Below are 24,268 nucleotides of genomic sequence, written 5' to 3' on the forward strand. Positions count from 1 at the left end.
CCTTGGGCAAGTCATCAAGACTCTAGCAAGGTCAGGGGAGCACAGTGCATATAGTGACAGGAGAGTTGCGCACACTTCCGAAGTAAGGGGTGGGGAGAGTGATTGTGTAGGAGGCAGGAGTAGGGGTGTGCGAGCCGGCCATTTGGCTGGTTCAGTTCAAATCCAGACCAGATCCGATCCGACCCAAGCTCAGGTTTGGCTGAACCAGGTCCAGACCGGCCCTTGAGCCGGCTTGCAGTACAACTTGGGGTGGGGGTATACTTGTAAAGGGGAACTCCCTAGCCTAAGAGCGGGTAGCGAAAGGGGAATGTTTATCTTTCGTTTCCTGCCAGTGGGGATGGCGGAGGCAGCATTGCAAGCAGTGGCGGGGGCTTCTCCAACCCCCCCTCCCCCAGCCTCTCAAAGGACAGGACAGGACAGGCCACCTGCAGCCTGGAGGCCATTTTCAGGACTCAATTGCATGGTGAGGCAATCAGCGTCATGAAAAGGGCCTCTGTGCATGCGCAAAGGCCCAACTGGGCCGCAGCCAGGCTGGCCTGTCATTTGGGAGGCCAGTGGGGGGATTGGAGGAGCCCTCGCCGTCTTCACCATCAGGACACTAAATGGTAAATATTCCCCTTTCCCCACTCCCCTTCTTAAGCGAGGGAATCCCCCCTAGCCAGATTCCCCTTTACATATATGCCCGCGAGCCAGTTCTTAGAATTGGGGGTGGTCCAGTTCAAACACGGACCGCTCGAACCAGGCTGGATCAGTGTTGAGCCCAGCTTGATGCAAGCTGGCTTGCACATCCCTAGCCAGGAGCTGGGTAGAGCAGGCACAACTAACTCAGATTCTGTCCCGAGCATTTTACTGATGGTGGACAAAGAGCCATCCTACCCAGCTCCTGCCTCCCACATGATCCCTCCTCCTACCTTGCTCTTTGCAAACTCACAGCTGTCAAGCACAGGTACGCACGGTTCTCCTACTCTGATTTTGATCGCGAGAATGAGCCCATTGCTTACACTACCCACATTCAGATGGTTTTCTCCATCTTCTAGTGATCTTGGGAAAAAATAATAATCATGGCTCAGGCAAGAAGACCAATCCATCTTCCTCTCTCCTCTTTAAACCTTTGCTACAATATCTGCCTGTTTCATAGAATGTGGTGTTCATTCTTTCCCAGTCTTCGTGCATTAATGTCATTGTCTTGCCATGGCCCATAAATTTAAGATTTCCCACTGAAACACTCAATTTGTTTTCTGCGCTTTTAATCACTGCCCACGACTCAGAACAGGATGATGGTGCTGGATGCTACATTATCTCAAGACAGAAATGCTACTCCATCAAGTGAAGAGATCACAATATTTTGCATCATTTGATTATTTTTTAATGCACACACAGGGATTCTGAACGGTTGATGGCTAGAAGAGGTTTCTTTATTCAGCGTTGGTAGCCAGTGGTTAGTAGCTACCAGCCATCAGGAGCCTGGGGATAATGAAGTGAAGGGGGGAGACAAATGTCCCTGGGCAGCAGGGATCTGGGGGCCACCAAGCACCCCCTTGGGCACCCCCTCATTCCCGTGCTCCATTTTTCCTACCCCCCACTACCAAGGCTGGGCCCAGTATCCCACACCAGCCACACCCCGTTGTCCTGCACCAGCATGCCAACACAGGGACATAGGAAGCTGCCTTCTACCAAGTCAGACCCTTGATCCATCTAGCTCGGTATTGTCGACACAGACTGGCAGCAGCTTCTCCAAGGTTGCAGGCAGGAGTCTCTCTCAGCCCTGTCTTGGAGATACTGCCAGGGAGGGAACTTGGAACCTTCTGCAGGCAAGCAGGCAGGTCCTCTTCCCAGAGCGGCCCCATCCCCTAAGGGGAATATCTTCCAGGGCTCACACAGACATAGAGTGCCTCACCCTTTCTAGCTGTACTTTGTCTGCTGGCTGGGTCCTTTCTTTTTCTCCCTCACAAGAGAGAAACAGGAGTCACCTAGCTGGTGAACAAAGCATTTTGCCAGCTGCAGAAGGCAAGAGGCGGCACATTTGTTCCCATCGTGCCGAGGCAGGGGGAAAGGGGCATAGCTGGCGCAAGGTAGCACAGACCTCAAAGGCCTTCCCTGGGGCCGCCGCCACCTTACTACACCCCTGCAATCCCCACCCCACTTATTTAGCTGGGGTCGGAATGAAATTGTGTACGGTAGAACGCAGCCAAGTATGGATATAGGAATCTGAGTTTTGCAGCTGGTTGAAGACCAAGAGCTTTGCGGGTGCCATTTGCTTTTGGGGAGCTGATGCTTTTTTGAGGTAGCACTGTAGCCCAGAGAAGCTTAGTGTTCCCCATATCCTAAGCCCGGTTAAGAGATTGGAAGCAGGCCACAGTCTGGTTCATATTGCACTCCATCCCTCGCCTTCCTCATGCATGAATTTCCCCTCCCCTCCCCTCTACAAAACTAGCCACAGTGTGGCTTTACATCTGCACCAGTGGAAACCAGAGTTAACTAGCATTTGCACTCTCCATATGGGCAGGGGCAGCTCACCCAGGAGACAAGGTGAAGCAACTGTCCCAGGTGGCACCTGCAGCCAGGAACGGTGAGGGCAGGCATCCCACTCACCTCACCTGCCTGCTGCCACGGCTCCCCCAGCTCCTTGCCACCCTACAACGCATTGCCTATCACTGCAAACCAGATCAGGAAGGACTGCCTGATGGGCACTCTAACATGGGGGGGGAGGACTGGCCCCTCACTCCGATGCTAGTGCATACTTCGTGCTCCCTTTCCTCAGCCTCTCTTGGCTTGCAGCTGGTTCGCTAGCTAGATGGCTTGCTTCCTCTCTCTCTCTCATATATATAGGAAGCTGCCTGACACCAAATCAGTTCCTTGGTCCATCTGGTCAGTATTGCCTACACTGACTGGCAGCAGCTCTCCCAGTCCTGCCGGGAGATACTGCCAAGGATTGAACACAAAACACATGCTCTACCACTGATCTACGGCCCTATTCCCCAAGGGGAACATGTTACAGCAGAGAGCAATCACATGTAGTCACCCATCCAAATGCAAACCAGGACAAACCTTGCTTAACAAAGGGAACAATTCACACTCAGTACTGCAAAACCAAGCTACCTAATGGCACAGCGGGGAAGTAACTTGCCTAGGGAGCAAGAGGTTGCCAGTTCGAATCCCCGCTGGTATGTTTCTATATCAGGCGGCGGCGATATAGGAAGATGCTGAAAGGCATCATCTCATACTGCTCAGGAGGCGGCAATGGTCAACCCCTTCTGTATTCTACCGAAGCACCAGGAGGGCACCAGGAGTCGACACCAACTTGACAGCACAACTTTACCTTACTGCAAAACCCGCTCTCCACCTTGCAAACTGGAAGAGGCTGAAGCATGGCATGAAGGACATGTGGGCATTGGTGGGGAAAGAGATGAGAACTGTAAAATATGATACAGATGAGAGAGCCTGCAATGGGCTCAAGAAATCTCCCTCTTCCAATGCTGCCTGCCTGGGCCTGCAAAACCCAAACACTGGTAAGCACCATCTACGGCTGTAGTGGGCCAGACTGTGCAGCCCTGCTATAAATATAACTTCTATTAATATATCAATATGACATTCAGTACTCTCCTGCAAATTTGCTTTTGCAAATCCTGTTACACAGGACAGATTACTGGCATTCTAACATGATTTTCTTGTGTTTGATTCTGCTGAATTAATGTGGGCTCTAAGATATTAGGAATTTCTGGACATTTTCAGAGAGATGTGGGTTAGAAGTAACATCATCAGCACATGCCCCAGGTATGGCAACTCTCTCTGCCAGAGGCACACTGGATCATGTTAAATAACAAAGCACACCCAGCATCAGTTATCATGAAGAACAGAGCACTGAAAGCATCAGGCCTGCACACTGCACTTGTGTGCTGTTAAACTGCTTAAATCTCATGAAGCATTATCAAGCCAATCCATGAGATCTCCCGGGATTATGTTTGTGTGAATCTAGGAAAGGGATTGTTCAGAGCCCATTATGGTGAGCTTCTTGATTCAAGAGCAAGACAAAGTGAACTGAGTCAATGCAAAAGCAAGTGAATTGACTCCATTCTAGCAAACTGAAGGGGCATCAACCAACAAAAATATAAATTAAAAATACAGGCTTTACTACCAATCTAGAGCTTTTATGACAAAAGCTCCATTTACTGTTCAGGCCCATTACATCTCAAAACTAATTTATATATTTATTGGCCACTAGAATATATATATTATTGAACGCTCTCCTTCACACACCCCAAATGGCTTCAAACCACTTCCCAATCCTATGCTGCAGGAGAGAGAGGGCCCATTCAGACATTACGTTGTATGTGTGTACAGATGTTTTTGAGTGAATGACTGAAAATACACTTATTTTAAGAACATAAGAACAACCCTTCTGGATCAGACCCAAGGTCTCTCTAGTCCAGCATCCTGTTTTTTATTTTTTTATTTTGTATTTATTTTACATTTATATCCCGCTCTTCCTCCAAGGAGCCCAGAGTGGTGTACTACATACTTAAATTTCTCCTCACAACAACCCTGTGAAGTAGGTTAGGCTGAGAGAGAAGTGACTGGCCCAGAGTCACCCAGCAAGTCTCATGGCTGAATGGAGATTTGAACTCGGGTCTCCCCGGTCCTAGTCCAGCACTCTAATCACTACACCACGCTGGCTCTCTGGGGAGCCCACAGGCACAAGAGGTATGTTGCTGTTGCTCCTCTGCAACTAGTATTCAGAGTCATCATGCCTCTGAGGCTGGAGGTGGCCTCAGGATCTAAAAAGAAACATAAGGAAGGCACTGGCAGCAACAGCCACTGGAGGGACGCTGTGCCAAATTTGAATAAGGCCGGTTGCTCTCCCCCCGCAAAATATAAAGAGACAGGGGTGTAGCAAGGTTGGAGTGGGCCCAGAGAAAAGATTTTAAAATGGGCCCCCCCTCACTGAAGCTCAGCTCATGCAGTAAAGAAATCTTATAAGAGGCTGAGTAGTGGTAACAAAAAGCATAGTAAAATTTATATATATAACCTATGTGCCACAATAGAACATCATCCTAAATTTTTTTTTTAAGGTTTTGTAAATTGTGGACGACGCAAGTCATTTAATGGTACTAGAGAAAGACATGCTGCTCTGGTAGCTCCAGGTCGTAACACTCACATCAATTTCGGAGGATGTATACAACTGAAGGAAGCCCAGGCAGGTGAAGAGCTGGGGGGGGGGGTCAGTCATGTGACTTGCCTCTGGGGGACCCCCAAGGCAGTGGGCCCCTAGACAATTGTCTCCCCTTGCCCTATTATAGTTAAGCCCCTGTAAAGAGAATCGCCACTTTAAGAAGTGCCTCTTGGCTCAACCGAACATGTTGTTCAGTTCAGGAGGAGAGCTGGTCTTGTGGTAGTGAGCATGAATTGTCTCCTTTGCTAAGCAGGGTCTGCCCTGGTTTACATTAGAATGGGAGACTACATGTGTGAGCACCACAAGATATTCCCCTCAGCAGATGGGGCCACTGCGAAGAGCATCTAGATTCCAAGTTCCCTCCCTGGCAGCATCTCCAAGATAGGGCTGAGAAAGACTTCTGCCTGAAACATTGGAGAAGCCACTGCCACTCTGTGTAGCCAATACTGAGCTAGATGGACCAATGGTCTACATAAGGCAGCTACCTATGTTCTTAGTTAGCAGTTACACTTCTATCCCATCATTCCTTCAGGGAGCTCGGGGTGGTATACAGAGTCACCCCCATTTTATCCTCACATCCCTCCCCGAAAAGTCAATTAGGCTGAGAGATGGAAACAGACTCAAGGTCATCCAGTGAGTTTCATGGCCCAGTGGAGATTTGAACACAGGTCTCTTCATTCCTAATCCAACACTCTGGCCACTATATTGATCTACTCTATATTGAATTACAGTTGCCGACAGAGTTCAGGAGAGCATCATAAAGGATTGCAATGCACTAAGAAGGAGCTATAAATATTAGACAGAGATGACTGGACAAGAAAACTACAAGAGTACAGTAATGAGAAAGGAACTATTAGGACTACAAGAAAACATGAACTTTTGTTTCCAGGATGTCAATTACTCTGGCTCTTATCACCCAGAAGCACCAGCCTAAGACAGCCACATTGCCGCAGAAAACCAAGACGTAGTTACAGGAAGCCGCCTGACAGACGATGACATTTCTGCAATGCATCCATCCCATGTTACAAAAATAGCATATTGTGTAAACGGACCCATGCGAGAGAGACTCCTTGTCCCCCTGACACACACACACACCCCACCGAGCCCTGCTCCAGCAGACAGCTTAACTCATCATATGGACCGAGTCACTCCGAACACAGCAGGTCGGTCAGTCTGTCTGACAGCACGGAAAAGGGAAGTCTGCAAACTGTTAATTTTCCATCATAATCAGAGGCTTAAGCCAAGAGAGATAGTTTTACAGCTCGTCTTGTCTAAATTACAGAGATGCATTTCCCCACCACAAGCACCACCGGCTGATGTCAGGTGGTGATGAAGAGCAAGGTCAGCAAAGCGGGGTGCTGCACGCCAGTCAAACCCAATCAGCCAGTCCTGACTGACCCCAACGAAGCATGAAACCCAAGTGCTGCCAACAGAAGAGGGGGAGAAGCGGCGGCGGGGCGGGGTGGAGGGGGAGAGAGAAACCACTGCAGTGACTCAGTCATTACGGCAGGGCAAGGCAAGCAGCAGAGCTGCATCAGCTGCTGAGCTTACATCACAAAGTGGAGCAGCGAAAGGGACAGAACAAGCACACTCAGGCGTGGAAAGGAGTCGCTTCCTGCTTCTGAAGGAGAAGGCTCTTTTTCGAGTCCCTCAAACAGGAAGGCAGGCCCTCCTACCCTTCCCAAGCAACCGGGGCAGCCCTTCCATGAGGCAAGGTTGGGCGACTGCCTCAGGCGGCTGATTATTCGGGCACCAGCAGGGTGGCAAGATGCACCCTGCCATGTGTGGGACCCTTTATTTACTCTAAGTCCTCTAGCACTGCACGGCCCAACAACAAGGTAGCCCCAGGAAAACGGACACAGACACCCGCTGGTTTTAGTCAATCAATGATTCATGTTTATTATAGTCAGTTAAACAGCAAGCTAGCTCCTAATTCACACACACACATATACACACTCATACTCACCAGCCCCACTCCAAAGATGATCAGTCTTTGGAAGGGGTGTTGGAAGAAGCATGGAGGCCTCACTCTGGGTGGTGATGCTTCTCAGGGATCTTCTGGTTTCCTGCCTGACTTATAAAGGGATGTTTCCACTCCGGCTGGTACATCTGCAGTCCACTTCCATTTCCGTGATCACAAGATGTACTCATCTTATCTTTTTGTTCTATTCCCAGTTTTCTCCTTTACAATGTTTTTTTCAGTTCTCCCCAGTTTTCACCGATTCTTCAGGCCTTTGGCACCTTTCCCAACATTGTTCGTGTTCGAGAGAGAGTGGGGCTGGGGCACACTTGATGTTGCTCACTCATGCATTCCTCCATACATACTGTTTGCAAGTACTACCGAAGTTTCTTAATTTGTCAAAATCACATGGCTCATAGGGTTACAGAAATGAGCTATTACCAATTCGTATATTGTTTCTTACCTCTAGATCATTATCCACTTGCGAGTTAGCCAAGTATTTTAGGCATCACTACTATCACAAGGCTAGCACAACTCTACACATGGACATCCGAGCAGCTCTGCGGGGCCGACCTGATCCTTGCAAGCTTTGCAAGGAGCGCCTCTCGTAGGAACGCTGGGTGATAGGAAGCTGCCATGTACCAAACCAGACCATTGGTCTCTCTAGCTCAGTACTGCCTACACTGACTGGCAGCAGGTCTCCAAGGTTGCAGACAGGAGTCCTTAACAACCCTACCTGGAGATGCTGAGGATCAAACCTGGGGCCTTATGCATGCAACACAGATGCTCTGCACTGAGATGTGGCCCCATCTCCTAAGAGGATTAACTTGCAGTGCTCACATGGCATCACCCATTCAAATGCAAACCAAGGCAAATCCTGCTTATTAAAGGGGGCAATGCATGCTTGTGACTGCAAGACCAGCTCTCTACCCCTAGCCAGCTCTCCGCCAGGTAACCAACGGTGACCAGGTGACTGCTTAAAGAGAAGACTAGACCGATCCCACCAGGATGTATTGGTCACAGCTTCCCATTGCAGCTGGATGCGGCACAGAGAGTCACAGAGACGCATCTGCAACTCCTTCTGTTCCCCTCCCTCTGGAGAGGTGAGCGTTGACACCAGTGCCAGGGGCGAGGTGACACTGCAGATCAACAGGCTTCTCCCGGCCGGCATCTTTACCATCGGCCAGCCCAGAGTCCCCTGTGGCTACTTCTGCACCCTCCATCTTTATTTACATTTATATCCCACTCTTCCTCCCAAGAACCCAGAGCACTGTACATGGCTATGTTATCCTCACAACAACCCTGTGAGGTAGGTAAGGCAGAGAGATATGTGACTAGCCCAGAGTCGCCCAGTGAGTTTCAGGCCTGAATGGGGATTTGAACCCAGGTCTTCCCGGTCCTAGTCCAACATTCTAACCACTACACCACACGGGCTCTTTGACGGAAGGGCCTAGAACCTGGCAGCATGCGCAAGCAGGGTCCTGCAAAGACTGCCATGAACCGCCCCCCAAATCCCTAATCTATTGTGCCTTTCAATTATAAGCCACTTGGGCAGCTATTCTTGGCGAGAACATGGGGAAGGCACAAAAACAAGGCAAGTCTCCTGCCTAGCTGCTACTGTCAAAGGTGTGCATTACCAAGAGCATAGCAAAGCAGCCACCTTAATTGCACCTCTCTGTTCGATGTACTTCCCCCTCCCCGCCATTAATTGTAAGCTTAAGCAAAAGGTTATATTTCACACTGCACAGGCAGCAGTTGAGAAGAAAAAAACTCTATGACTGACATCCACTGTGTCAGTACTATGATGCACCCTCATGAAGAGTTGGGGAGAGCTGGTCTTGTGGTGGCAAGCATGAATTGTCCCCTTTGCTAAGCAGGGTCTGCCCTGGTTTGCATTTGAATGGGAGACTACATGTGAGCACTGTAAGATATTCCCCTTAGGGATGGGGATGCTCTGGGAAGAACACCTGCCTGCTTGCATGCAGAAGGTTCCAAGTTCGCTCCCTGGCTTCTCCAAGATAGGGCTGAGAGAGACTCCTACCTCCAAACCTTGGAGAAGCCACTGCCAGTCTGGGTAGACAATCCTGAGCTAGATGGACCGATGGTCTGACTCAGTATATGGCAGCTTCCTAAGTTCCTTTGTTTGTATTTTTCTTGGTTTTTTTTTTTAAAGGCTGCATCTTGTGTTTATCCTCTATGCTTAGAGAGGTCAACCTAAGCCTCTTGAGGAGTTGTTGAGCTACAACTCCCATCCATCATCCCCAATCACAATGGATTGCAGCAGGGGATGATGGGAGCTGGAGAGCCTCAGGCTGGCCACCCTGCAATATACCAAGTCTCATCTTGCACATGACCAAGTGCTAGGGAGCTACTGGTCAGAGGCTGAAAAAAATAGATCGGCAATAGAATCTTGGCGTTTCAGGCTTAACACATGGCAGGTGCATCGTGAAATACTAGCTGATTTTCTGGGTTTTGAGAACAGTTTTCAGGCTTGCTGGGATTACTCAAAAGTAAATGATTTAGTTCAGTGGGCTTCTAAGTAAGTGCTTAAGACTGTAGCTGTTGAAGTGTGGCTTGCTACACTGTTGAAGTGTGTTGCTTGGAGGGGCGTGTGTGTGTGTGAATCGCCAACTTTATTTATTTTATTTTTTGCAAGAAGTCCACTGGGGAGGGAGGGCTGTCAGTCACCCACCCCCTCTTCCTCTTCTCACTCAGAGAAGTAATCCAGGGGTGGGGTGGGGGTGGATGGGTTTGCTCCCCCCCCCACAAAGCCTCAGTGTGGGAGGAAGTGGTGTCAGATCTGACAGGACTAACGCTACCCTGGAGCTGAATGAGGTAGGAGGGAAAGCCCTCATACTCAGCTGCCACTTAGCAGACGAACCTGCCACTTCACACAACTGAAGCCTGGATAGGCCAAGTGTCCCACCCAGGTTTGGGAGCTGTGTGTGCTCTCAATTTTTGGTTGTGTTGGGAGCAAGCAACTAGGTAGGAGGAGGGAGAAGTGATTGTGTGGAATCAATGTAGGAAGAAAAGTTGGGTAGGACAGTCCTGTCCCACCCAGCTTTCATACCCAGGATTTGACTAAGGTAGGAGGAAAAACTGTCCTCCCCAGCTTTTCCTCTTTCCTTGATTCCACACAATCACTTCTCCCTCCTGCTACCTAGTCGTCTGCTCCCAGACAACCAGAGTGGGAGCGCACACAGCTCCTAAACCTGGGTAGGACCCTTATCCTACCCAGCTCTCCGTTGTGTGAACAGTTTCTAAATGTGGTAATCTTGCCAAGTGTTCATTGTCTGGTTCCTAAATGTTTGGGTTGGCTTTTAGATCCAAAGAAAGTGTATTGAGGCCTGTCCTGGTGCAAATGTGTTGAGCTGGTTAGTTCCTCTAAGTCAAAAGCTTGCGTGTTTGCTGCTTAACAAATATACTTTCTGCTCTTCCCAGAGCGGCTCCATCCCGAAAGGAACATCTCACAGTGCTCACACATCAAGTCTCCCATCCATATGCAACCAAGGTGGACCCTGCTTAGCTAAGGGGACATGTCATGCTTGCTACTACAAGACCAGCTCTCCTCCGTAGTATAAGCTGCCTTATACTAAGTCAGACCACTGGCACATCTAGCTCAGTATTGTCTACACAGGCTGGCAGAGGCTTCTTCCAAAGTTGTTCACCTCCCATAACTATCCAGCTCAGACTAACAAATTTTTTTAGCCATTTCTCTGTGCTGCTTAGAAGCACCGGCCCCCACCACACACACCCCGCAGCACGGAGTCTCAAGTGTGTTGAAGAAGAGTGCATGGCGTGAAGCAGGGAAAATGTCCCCTCCCGCTTGCTAGCAGCGAAGGAAGGGTGTTCTATTAGACCACGTAGGGTTCAAAATCCTGACATCAAACCTCCATTGCACAGAACTCTTCCTTGTACCCAGACGGTCAAAACAAATATACTGAAACCGCATGAGTCAGGATATCAATTGTCCTGACACAGGGGTTCACATCCTGGGGGCCCCAGATGTTGGACTACAACTCCCATCATCCATTGTGACCAGGGATGATGGGAGTCATAGTCCAACATATGGGGACCCCACGTTGGGAGTCCCTGCAATATTCATCAGAACATTGAAACTTTCTACTTCCAGGGAGCACATTAATTGCCTGCTGTGGGCCCTGACTCATCTACCACGAAGCCACGAAGCCCCTGAGCATCAGAGAGGATGCTAGGACATGTGCTATGGCACACTATCAATTCACACAGGGCACAGGCCAGGCACAACTCCCCACTTAAACAAAGAAGGCAAAATATTTTGACAAGCATGGGGGGGGGGGGGGAGAGAGAGACCAAGAAAAATAGAAAGAGAAGCTAAGAAGGAGGCCCCAGTCATGAAAATCCATTATTTGAGATCTTCCATGTCTGATCTTTGGCTGCCTGACAAAATATCAAAGAACAGATGGTTGTGCTTTATGACTGTCATCACGTACCCAGAACCTGCTGATATGAAATATTCTCAGCAGAAGGAGGAAGATTCAGGGCAATTTTAAAGCGAGTCCCCCGCAAGGCAATTCCTAAACCTATTGGGTTTTACTGTTAATCAATGCACAGTTAGGATTGTACTTTTTGTTTTACAAGGACAGTAGCTACGTCTGTATCTATTTCAGTTCTATTACCATTTACATATTAGCATTATCCAAGCTGCATCACAATTTCCACCAGCTGCTCTTCTCAGCAACAGTAGCCACATCTTTCAAACCACTGGCTCTGCTCATAACTTTGACCCTACTCTGTGCTGGACTGCTCAGACCCTTTTACGCTGGTGCACAACTATCATGTCCCGTCTCCTGTCAAGCACGCAGCCCCGGCCCAACACTGCAGGGTTGTTGCTTGCTAACAGATCTGCTGGCACTGGGGCATAGTGAAGGAGTTGCATTTATTTAGGAGTTGCAGTCGAACAGCAGCTTGGGCCACCCCAGTGCCAGGCTGTACACATTCTATTATTATTATTTATTTATTCAATTTCTATACCGCCCTTCCAAAAATGGCTCAGGGCAGTATAGAAATTGAATGAATGAATGAATGAATGAATGAATGAATGAATGAATGAATAAATAAATAAATAAATGTGTATAGCCTGGCACTGGGGTGGAACTGGGGTGGGCACTGGAATTCCAGTGCCCACAAGATGTTATGTGAAATTGCACTGTGCTTTTATGCCCTGCATCAGAGTGGCTGTGGTATCAGCATAGCGTATATCGGCCAGCAGGGGGAGCTGCCTTATACAAACCAGACCATTGCATTCATCCAGCTCAGTATTGTCTTTCAACACCAGGGCTGCCCAGTGTCAGCCCTCTGGCTAGTATTGTACTTCAACTCCTATCATCCCTATTGGCCACTGTGTCTGGGGATAATGGGAGTTGGAGTCCAACAGCAGCTGGAGGGCCAAAGTTATGCAACCCGGCTCTGCACTGGAAGGCAATGGCACTCCAAGCTTTCAGGCATGAGACTTTCCTGGCCTACCTGGAGGTGTCAGGGGTTGAATCTGGGACCTTCTGCATGCAAAGCAGATACTCTACCACTGAACTACAGCCCTATTCCCCAGGTTCCTCTACTTACTGTAAAACCGTATATAGACTAAGCCCATAATTCCTATTGGCACTAACGCACATCTGCAGGCCTGGTGCCAATGAGGAACTCACAGCTTAAGAAGAGTCCCTCTCCTACCTGATGCTTGGCCATGAAATTGCAACATTAGCCAAGAGCTTGCTAATGCCATCCCAAGCCCCAGTTCCAGATAGGCTGCCTTGAAGCTTTAAAATCCCTACCTCCTGCAAAACCAGCATTAGAAGCTGCCTTACACTGGTCCATCTAGGTCAGTATTGCCTACACAGACTGGCAGCGGCTTCTCCAAGGTTGCAGGCAGGAGTCTCTCCCAGGCCTGTCTTGGAGATGCTGCCAGGGAGGGAACTTGGAACCTTCAGCATGCAGATGCTCTTCCCCATCCCCCAAGGGGAATATCTTACAGTGCTCACACATGTAGTCTCCCATTAAGAACAGCCCTGCTAGATCAGGCCCAAGGCCTCTCTAGTCCAGCATCCTGTTTCACACAGTGGCCCACCAGATGCCTCTGAGAAGGCCACAGGCAAGAGGTACAATCATGCCCTCTCTCCTGCTGTTGCTCCCCTGCAACTGGTATTGAGAGGCATCTTGCCTCTGAGGCTGGAGGTGGCCTACAGCCACCACACTAGTTGCATAGACCTGTCAGTGCAAACCAGGGTGGACCCTGCTTAGACAAGGGGACAATTCATGCTTGACCAGCTCCCCTCAAGTCTGTCCAAGGGCCAGACTAGATGTTACACTAAAGATGTGGCTACTACTGAAAATGGCAGTCCTTTATTTAGCTCCCCATTCCCTTCTATAAGGTCTGCTCCTGACATAATCCGTCCTGGCAGTGTCCATTGTTTATGGGTCAAATCGTTTACAAGAGGTAATCTGGAGAAAGGTCACACTTCCATTCAAACAATTCTGATTTTCAGAAAAGAAGCTGGCGGTTTTGTACCCTTCAGAATAAAAACCAATAGATTTGTCTTTTTCTTGGCTTTTCTCTCGTCTTGGCCTGCAATGGGATGCCCTTGGAGTCAAAGAAACAGGTTGTATTACTGATTGCTTACTGTGAACTCTGATTTCTGGATTGTCTAGCATATAACACACATATAAAAACAGTTTCCTGCTTAAAGAGCAAAGAGCAAATAGGCACCTTTTAAAAGTAGTGATTCTCTTATATTGAGCAGGAGGAGAGTAACTGGCCCTATCCATCCCCAGCACAGCATCCTTCCAGTGGCTATTGCTGGTGTTTATCTTATGTTTCTTTTTTAGATTATGAGCCCTTTGGGAACAGGGAGCCATTTTATTTTTATCTGTGTAAACCGCTTTGGGAACTTTTGTTGGAAAGTGGCATATATTTATTCATCGTATTTGTAAATATTGCCCATTCCATTTTTTTTTAAAAAAAGCTTAAAATGAACACAGATTAAATGCAGTCTTCAAACCCCCTTAACGTTTTGCTGAACTTGCATGAGTTTACCAGTGCCAAAGCATGCTGAAAGAAAGTAGGGGTTGGGCTAGGACCCCAAGACAACTAGGCTTCAGCCAGTTTGACCTTTTGCCAACATTCACCAAGTCAGGGGTTCTCAAACTTGGATTCTTAGATGCTGATGGACTACAGTTCCCATCATCCTTTGGCCACTGCAGCAGAGATGATTAGTACATGAGCCAGCTGGGGTGTACAGTACCATCTGGGGGAACGAAGGCTCATTGTGATTTCTGACAAAATCTACATCCCTAGAGATGGAAAAGAGGCAACAGAACTGCAAGGCTTTCTACTTCCAGTGCCTCATCATGCTTTTATTGTCCTGACAACTGGGCCTGCCTGTGGCAGCCACATTTGCAACCATGCTTTTAAAACTTAAAAACACAAAACACTACTATAAAATTGTATTGATGTCATCAAAGGAATGGAAATGAAAATGAGCAGGAATGCCCTCCAAAGATCACTCCATGGAGAGTATACAGCAATTTGTTAATTGTTACCCTAACCCTTTCCTCTCTGCAAAAATGACTGCTATTTTACCTTAATCATTTGGAGGAGGGATAAGGAAGAGATGAACACACAAAGAAAGCTGTAAGTACAACAATGCTCTCACCTATTTTCCATCTCAAGGGGGGCTGACATTGTCAAAAACCATGATGAGCATTTGTCCCCTGAGATGGTACTGAAGGTCAAAATTTGGCTCCCATCTCCCACGGGAGGAGAGCTGGTTTTGTGGTAGCAAGCATGACTTGTCCCCTTTGCTAAGCAGCATCCACCCTGGTTGTATATGAATGTTAGACTACATGCATAAGCACTGTAAGATATTCCCCTTAGAGGATGGAGAACAGCACCTGCATGCTTCTATGCAGAAAGTTCCACGTTCCCTCCCTGGCATCTCCAAGATAGGGCTGAGAGAGACTCCTGCCTGTGCCTGCAACTTTGGAGAAGCCGCTGCCCGTCTGTGTAGACAATACTGAGCTAGATGGACCAATGGTCTGACTCGGTAGAAGGCAGCATCCTATGTTTGTGGGCCTGGCTCAAGGACTTGGTGGGAGTTGAGGTTCAACAACATCCGAGAAGAGAGCTGTTCTTGTGGTAGCAAGCATGACTTGTCCCCTTAGCTAGGCAGGGTCCCCCTTGTTGCATATGAAAGGGAGACTAGAAGTGTGAGCACTGTAAGATATTCCCCTTAGAGGATGGGGCCACTCTGGGAAGAGCAGAAGGTTTCAAGTTCCCTCTCTGGCAGCATCTCCAAGATAGGGCTGAGAGAGATTCCTGCCTGCAACCTTGGAGAAGCCACTGCCAGTCTGTGTAGGCAATACTGAGTGAGATGGACCTATGGTCTGACTCAGTATATGGAAGCTTCCTATGTGAAACCAAGTTTGAGAACGCCAACTAAGTAGCTGTCCAGGTGAATGGGTGCAATTTTATCATACGAGAGAGAGAGAGAGAAGGCTTTATAAGTAAAAGTTACAACCTCTGAAATCCGCTTCTATACTTCTATTATCTGTACCTTTGTATTATTTTAATTTTTGAGATAATCTGTACCTTTGTATTTTAATTATACATTGTTTTAATTATATTGTAAACTACTTTGAGATTATTTTAATGAAGAGTGGTATATAAATTGAATAAATAAGTGGAGCAGCCAGACAGTGATTGGGAATGGGTACAGCATGGTCCCTTCTGTCCAGATAAGACACAAAAAGTTGTGCCTTGTTTAACAACACACGACCTTCCAACTGGAAGAAAAAAGAAGAAAAAAGCCATAACTGAGTGCTAAACAGGAACATAAGTTAACAAAAAAAGTCACAAGAGTGGGGATGGATTGTACTTCCTTCTGTTCTGACACCATCTTTGGCAGTAGACTGCACTCAACACTGCCAATTTCAACATACACTGAGCTCGATACAGTGTCAAGTAATTTTAAAATGAGCGTGTTTTGGAAAGATAAGACCAGACAGCTTCACCGGTCTGCACATGGAGCACAGCCATTACTTTCTAAAATATCCTCATTACATTAGCCGGTTCCATTTTCAGCACTGTTACCCACCCACAGGATTTGGTGAGGTTGTCTGCGCTCTTGTCAGTGGTGTAGATATAAATAGAAGTAAGATAGCCTGGGACATTAAAATAATGGCCCCATAGAAGAGCAATGAGCAGGGGAAACAGATAAAAATGCTTGGTAAGCAGCGTGGAGACAGAACAGGGTGGTCTCCAAGGCAGACGCGTGGCTATCACCTGTCTCAGTCCTACACTTAGATGCAGTCATCGTGATAATTAAGCACCCAGGTCAGACACAGATGATGGCACATCAGCCCAAGCTCCCTTTGTTGTGCTTTCCCCACATCATTAAGATTAAAGATGCAGCAGTCCATCAGACCCTTTTAGCAACTCATAGTTATTTGGGAGACACCAGATTTTAGAGCAAAATTGTTAGCCTGAACCCTGCAATTGAGGGCTGTGAGCTAAGGCCACAAACACACTCCTAGATCATTATCCTTGCTCATGTGGGTCTGACCTAACATTGAGATGTCTGGAAACCAGTCAGAGAAGGGAACCTTCAGCATATCTGTCAGCATTTCACATCGGGAAACAGGGATGTTTATCTGTACCTGTAATAGGGAAGGCAGTGACCGCTCCAGAGGCCAAATCTTCATATGGAAGCAACAGGGTACTGGAGGAAAGGAATGGACCCCATTCAAATGCAATCAAAGGAACTCATGGCCACTTGAATACATTTGGCACAAACAGAGCGCTTTTGTTCTGAAACTCCACCTGAATAGCAATAGCACTTACATTTATATACCGCTCTATAGCTGGAAGCTCTCTAAGCGGTTTACAGTGATTTAGCATATTGCCCCCCAACATTCTGGGTACTCATTTTACCAACCTCGGAAGGATGGAAGGCTGAGTCAACCTTGAGCCCCTGGTCAGGATTGAACTTGTAACCTTCTGGTTACAGGGCGGCAGTTTTACCACTGCGCCACCAGGGGCTCAATATAGCCCTGTCTCACTCACGTATCTGCCCAAGGCCCCCCAATAAAACTTCTGTTACAAGGTTTTCCCATGACTACAGGACCTGAATTCTTCTATTAAATGTTTACACATTTAAGTCAACATATTAAAATGTTTACACTGGCATTCCACCAGAAGGCACTCAAGGTGGTGCACAAAAAACCTTCGTATCATTTATTACATTTTTATACCTCCACATCCAGAAGGTATTTTGTTAATAATAGACATCATTATTTATTAGAAATCCAATTTATAATAGTAGATAGAAGTCAGTCATTAACTTGCAAGAAGCTGAAAAGATTTCCCTTTCCTTTTTCTCACACTCACTAGTGTTATGATGCAAAAGCAATACTGCACACAAAACCTGATAATGTTCTCAGATAACTTTAGTGGGCAGTTTATTATCATAATTGCTTACTCAAAACTGACTCTCACGGTAATATTTGTTTTTTAAATGTCTGTTTAAACATTTTTAAAATGCAAGCATTTTTAACACTCTTAAGAACGCAAGCATTCAAATGGAGATCTATATTAAATTGAAATGCACAATTCTGAAAAAGAGTGAGAATAATTTTGACAACCAGGCAGAGTTTCCCATCTGTCTTCCAAGCATGATCTTCTCCCAAAGTTGTCCAGCACAGTTTTCTTCTTTTGCAGCACTAATGTGAGATGGCATTCTTCAGCAGGGAGTCCTATAATACAGTACTTACTGCAGAAGTTTTCAAATTAACTTACAAATAGGATCAGCTATCTCTCACCCACTCAACACAGGAAGCTGCCTTATACAGAGTCAGACCCTCAGTCTGTCTAGCTCAGTAGTGTCTACACTGACTGGCAGCGGCTCTCCAAGGTTTCAGGCAAGAGTCTTTCCCAGCCCTGCAGGGAGATGCTGTCAGGGAGTGAATGTGGGACCTTCTGCATGCAAAGCAGAAGATGCTCTACCATTGAGCCAGGGCCCCACTGAGCAGATACATGATCCCCCATGAGCACAGGAAGTGCTTCAATGTCTCTTGCTACTCATGAGTAACAAATCCTCCCCCCAAAGCTAGAGAAAATAATTAAAATACATGCAAAATAAGATTGTTATTTCAGCCCAGGAGAACTCATGCCAGTATTACAGCCCCCCAGAGCAGCAAGCTGGATGGCAAAATCAAAATCAAATGTTCACATGTGCTTTGGAAACTGAGAATTACCAGTTTTCATCTTCAGTTGTAAATAGGGAGCTCACCCACTAGCTAAAATCACTCCCCCTTCTAGACAACAGTAAAGAACCAGTTCTTCAGAAACCTGCCTGCATACAAGCATCTGGAGAGGGACTTCCAATCAAATTGACCAATGAGGATCCTTACAGAATGAGGGTCCTTAAGGACTTTTAGAAGTTAAATCTTCTGTAGCCCCGTATTTCCCAACCTCTCTCACCCCGAGGCACACAGTTTTTTTTTTAATGGGAGCACACTGCCCCTACAGCACAGACATCTATCTATCCAATCTATCTTCACATGCATTGCTGCTGGGCACAAAGAGCCCTAAGTTGAAACTCCCTGCTTTTGGAGCTGGCTCACTCCCTTATGCACTAGGAGGAATGTGACCCTCCCAGTGCATTATGGGGCGGGTCAGCTCCCTTGTGCACTAGAAGGGACACCTCCTTCCTAGGACATTATAGGACAAGTCAGCTCCAAACACAGATAGTTTCAACTCCCTGCTTTTGGAGCTGACCCCAAGGGAGTCAGTGGGGCACACCACATGAGCATTCAGGGCAGGGCAAGAGGGACAGTTGACCCCCTGGATTGAGCCACTTCTCTTTGAATTTGATGGGGCATACTCCCAGGGAGTATTGAATTGCTGGCTTTGCCCCATCTGGGGAAAGTACTGCAGATGCCCATGGCACCTCTCTAAGACCTATCTTGGAAATGTCAGGGAGGGAACCTGGACCCTGGACCCTTCTGCATGAAAGCAAGCAGGTGCTCTTCCCAGAGCAGCCCCATCCCTAAGGGGAATATCTCCCAGTGCCCACACAGGTAGTCCCCCATTCATATGCAACCAGAGTGGACCCTGCTTAGCCAAGGGGAGTGGACAAGTCATGCTTGCTACCACAAGACCAGCTCTTCTCCTGTTGCTGTAGTCCAACAACATCTGGGGACACAAAACAAAACTGAGGAGCCCTGCTCTAGAGTTCTTCCATTTCTCCACCTATTACCTGAGAAGTCAAAGGGACACTGTCAGCATGGGTCAGTGGAACAGCTACAGACCAAATGTGACCTAAATCATGGGTGGAAGGGAATCCACACAGTCCCAAAAGCATTAGACATGGCTGCAGCCTCCTCCTCAGGGACATCTTGCAGGATTTTTTTTAGTAGCAAAGTCCAATAACTGAGCTTCAGGCTGCCCATAAGAAGAGCCCTACTGAATCAGGCCCAAGGCATCCTGTTTATCAGAGTGACCCACCAGAGACCTCTGGCAAGCCCACAAGCAGGAAATGAAGGCATGCCTCCTCCCCTGCAAGTGGTATTCAGAGGCATTCTCTTTGTGAACCTGCAGGTAGTCTATAGCCATCAGTACTAGGAGCCATTGATTGACCTGTCCTCCATGCACCCTCCAAATGGCAGCAAGTAAAGACATCAAGCAGCCCAAGTGAAAGCACTCCTGAGGTCCCCAAATTTCCACCAAGTCCCAGATCCATTCCTTGTACCATTGGTCCTACCAAAGGGCTCTCCTCTTTGTCCAAGAAGACAGTGGGAGATTGGAGGATCTGGTCCAGGGTATACTTGACAACTCCCAACTTTGGAGAACTGTATTCCATGGGTGCATGTCCCTGGCCTACTACCCAAAGGTTTCACTAATAAAGCATTTGGTGCTGGATCAAACTCTCCACCACCCCTCATTGAACAAGATTGCTGTAATCATGTGAAAGTGTTTGCACATTACATTTGCAAGTGAACCATATTTTTTTGCTAGTGAATTTTGCTAGTATTTGCTAGTGAACCATAAATATAGTATGGACCCCAAGCAACTGAATGCACAGATGATACCTTATTTACCCAAATACAAGAGGACTCTGAATTTAACACAAGCCCTTTTAAAAAAAAATAGAGGCTGAATATTTACCAAAAAGGAAGAAGAGTCTGAATTTAAGACGCTTGATTTCTAACAAAAAACTTGGGGGGGGGGGGAAGACCTAGTCTTGGATTCAGGTAAATGCAGTATCAAGACACCTTGTTACAAGCATAGTGAATTTGTAGCCACAAGTTAGGGAAATGATCTCCTTTTGTATCTTATCACTTTTGTAACATATCTGTTTTCTAAAGAAAATTAAAGTGTGTGCAATCATGGTTTTGTCAGATCTTAGCAGATATCACTGCAATAGCTCAGCTCCAACTCAAGTCTAAAAAAAGACACACCCCACAAAAAAGTCTCTACGGACGGTGAGTCTACTCCACAGCAGTGGAAAGTACAGATGCATTTTTCCCTCATGTCAAGCACAATTTAGAAATGCAATTTGAATGAATGAATTTATTTAATGGGATAACAAAACATTACATAAAGTTGAAGATATATATATAGAAAGAGTCTAAAATTATCTTGTTTTTGTAGCATGTGTAAATTTGATGATTTGTAAACATAAAATAAGGGATTTTTAATGTGTGTTACTGTATTTCAATTCTATTTCATATCTCTTTTTGAAAAATAGAAGATTTTTTAAAAATATCTAGGGTACAATCCAAGGGCCAGTTCTCCTGAACAAGCCCTACTGTAAGGAATGTGGGATAAAAAGAGCACATATCTCCCATACGAAGCTCTTGCACAACTTCCTTTCCTTATCATGGGGCTTGTGTAAGAACTTCCCTATGGATTGTGTAACAGTCTATTAGACCAAGTTTAGTTGTCTTGAGGCAGGGGATGGAGAACTACCTTACAGGGAATTCTACTCAAGGGAGGAGCTTCCATTCTGGAGTTTTCAGAAGCAAGTACCATTTTACAGACATTGAGAAGCCTACAGCTTCATGCTGCCTGCTTTCTCCACATGGTCATACAACCCGGTGGGAAAAGGCTAGCATAGAAGAGGCTGCAGACCCAGGGAGCCTGTAGTCATTGCTACTATTGTGGCTGGTGAAAAATAACCATTCTCCATACAATGTTGCACCTGTGGACACAATAGCATGCAGAAGGTGGCCAGGAACACAATTCAGGACGTCTGCATCCTAAATGGAGCAAGTGAACCTAAGGAGAGCCTTGCAACATCAGGCCCAAGCCTAACTAGTACAGCATCTCGTTTCTCACAGTCACCCACAAGTAGGAAAGTTAGAGATTCTAGGCATTCTCGTCAACAATAAAAAATCAGGATGGATTTGCCACCCATAGGTGTGAAGTCACCCAAAGGGTATAAGCATCCCCCTAATGGTCCAGTTCAGATGAACTGTCCCCCCAACACATTATTATTATTATTACTACATTTATATCCCGCTCTTCCTCCAAGGAGCCCATAGTGATGTACTACATGCTTAAGTTTCTCCTCACAACAACCCTGTGAAGGAGGTTAGGCTGAGAGAGAAGTGACTGGCCCAGAGTCACCCAGCTAGTTTTATGGCTGAATGGGGATTTGAACTCGGGTCTCCCCGGTCCTAGTCCAGCACTCTAACCACTATACCACACTGGCTCTCTTACATGACGAATGTGAGGATGCATCAAGAACATGCCCTCCCCGTATCATTCAAGGACGTGCTGACCCTTCCTCAACAGGTCCTTTACCCACAAGCAAGGGGTGTTCCTCAGAATCATCCCTCTACATGTGCCCCATAACCCTGTTTGAACACCCCTCACATACCATTCAAAGACCTGCCCAGAACTTGCGGGCATGTTTTTGAATGAGATTGGGGCGGGGGCGTTCGGCAGGTCCCTGCATGGCCTGGCGGGGGCTGCGTGTTTATCAGAACCAGCCCATTGTGATACCGGAGCAACCCGACCCACAGGTCAGCATCTGGCAAGGAATACAGCCCTCCCTGACGAGCCAAGCGCACACCCTCCTCCGGGCATCCTGTAGCGAAGTCACAGAAGTGTCCAGCGGCTCAGGAGGACGGAGGAGGAAGGGAGTCGCCATTCCAGGGGAAGGAGGAAGGAAGGCCCCTGGGAGATGCACTCCCCCAGCAACCCCAGCCTGCAGCCTCTTCGTGCCTCCACACAACCCAGCCGCCCCCCAGCAGCCAAAGGCAGAGGACCTACCCAGCTTCATGAGGCAGGCCAGCAAGATCCAGAGGGCGATCTCGAAGGGGATCCGCACGCGCACGTAGTCGATGTCCAGGACCGGGAACGCCTTCCGTCTGTCGTGGCCGGTGGTGGAAGTGTTGTGGCTGGGCCCGGGCTGGCTCTCCGAGGGCGCAGGCGGGGAGTAGGTGATGTCCTGCATGACCGCCCCGCGCACCTCCGGGCCGTAGTGTTGAGGCGACCGGGTGACCACGTCGGGCTGCTGCTGCTGCGAGCCATCGCTGTGGAGCACCGGCAACAGCCCCAGCAAGGCGGCGACGCCGAACAGGAAGGGCAAGGCGCGGAAGGAGCCGGGCGCCCCCAGGACTTTGGCGTGCATTTTCCCTCTTCCCCTCCGCGGAAGCGGGAGGAGGCTCGGCTGGGGCGGGGGTCTGGGCTTCCCGCTTCTTCCTTCCTAACACGGCTTCTTCCAGAGGCGACTGCTTCCGGGGAGATGCTTCATTGGAATGGGCCAGAGGAACCCGAGCAGGCCAGGCAGTTAGACCTCGCCAAGAAAGAGAATCGGGCGCGCATGGGAAGAACAGGGGGCTGTCGCCTAGCAAGTGGCCTGGAGGGGAGTTTCCTCCCTGCTGGGCGCGGGGGAGAAGAGCTCGTGTCCCTGCTGCAGTATATAGGGTCGCTGACAATAAACTTACGATCTGCAGATTTCGGTTTAAAACAGAAACTCAGCCCGAAGCGCCGTCCGACTGGCCATGGTGGCTCACCAAAAGGAGACGATCAGGAGCAGAGCGCACCGCAAAGGCAGGGCGCAAAAGCGGCAGTGGCCCGAGAAAGGAGAAGAGCGGGGACAGGAGAGAGAAGATGTCCGGGCAAAGGAAGAGGACAAGGGCGAGGAGGAGGAGGAAGAGGAGCGGGGAAGGGAGCGCTATGGCCGGCGGGCGCAGCCCGGCGGGTCTCCTTGGAGAAGAACCCAGGAGGAGCGGGCAAGGCAGAGGAGCGCCTTGCTCGTGCTGCTGAGGACGCCGGAGAGGGAGGAAGCGATGCCTGTTCCGGATCCTCGTTGTGTGCGGCGACGGCTCCGCCTGGCCCAGTCCTGCTCCAACAGCGCGCCCTCGTCTCTCGCCCGCCGTTTCCGCGCCGGTTGGTTGAGCCTTATCAACTCAGAGACAAGGACGCGGGGAGAGGCGCCGGCAGCCGGAGGAGGCGGCGCCTCGGCACGCACAGCAGCCTCCACCGGATGGGAGCAGCACTACACCGGGACCCTCCTCCTCCTCCTCTCCAGCAGTCTGCGGCTGGCGAAGGGGCGGGCGGGGAGCCTTCGGTCGGTCCGGGCCAGCCGCTCCTGGGTCTGGAAACTAGGCAGTGAGGCAGAGACGTCGTCGTTCAAAGGCCACATCAGCGCTGGAAGCTCCTGCGGTGACATTCCGCAAGCCTCTGCCTGCCTGCCTCAGTCCCCTTGCTGTAACATAGGGATGGCTAGCTTATTGACTGTAAGACCGCTCGTTTTGGATTTAGCCATGAAGTGCCATGTTCGCTGAGGGCGAAACAAAGAAATCAAGCACCCTCCTTAACACACACTGGAGGAATATAGAGAGATAGGAAGCCGCCTTATACCGAATCAGATCTTTGGTCCATCTAGCCCAGTATTATCTACCCAGACTGGCAGCAGCTCTGGTTTCAGGCAGCAACCTTTCCTGGTCCTGCATGGAGATGCGGCCAGGGAGGGAACCCAAGACTTTCTGCATGCAAAGCAGATGCTCTGTCATAGCCCCGTCCTATGGAAATAAGTTGTCATTTAGAGTAATTTCTGCGTAGTCCTACTGAGTAACTTAATCTAAGTAACCCT

At 48.4% G+C, this 24,268-nt stretch overlaps 1 protein-coding gene across 1 annotated transcript in view; it reads right to left on the reverse strand.

The window, feature by feature from the left end:
* Positions 1-23,594, reverse strand: part of SLC9A1 (solute carrier family 9 member A1) — a 115,654-nt gene extending 92,060 nt beyond the window's left edge. Inside the window, exon 1 of the mRNA XM_053268024.1 lies at positions 22,441-23,594. Coding sequence (XP_053123999.1) covers positions 22,441-22,801 — 361 coding nt within the window. The 5' untranslated portion in view covers positions 22,802-23,594. The remainder of the gene's footprint in view (positions 1-22,440) is intronic.
* Between the last annotated feature and the right edge of the window lie 674 nt (positions 23,595-24,268).

The sequence above is a fragment of the Hemicordylus capensis genome, chromosome 7 (genome assembly GCF_027244095.1).
Source record: "Hemicordylus capensis ecotype Gifberg chromosome 7, rHemCap1.1.pri, whole genome shotgun sequence".
In the NCBI taxonomy this organism is placed as follows: domain Eukaryota; kingdom Metazoa; phylum Chordata; class Lepidosauria; order Squamata; family Cordylidae; genus Hemicordylus; species Hemicordylus capensis.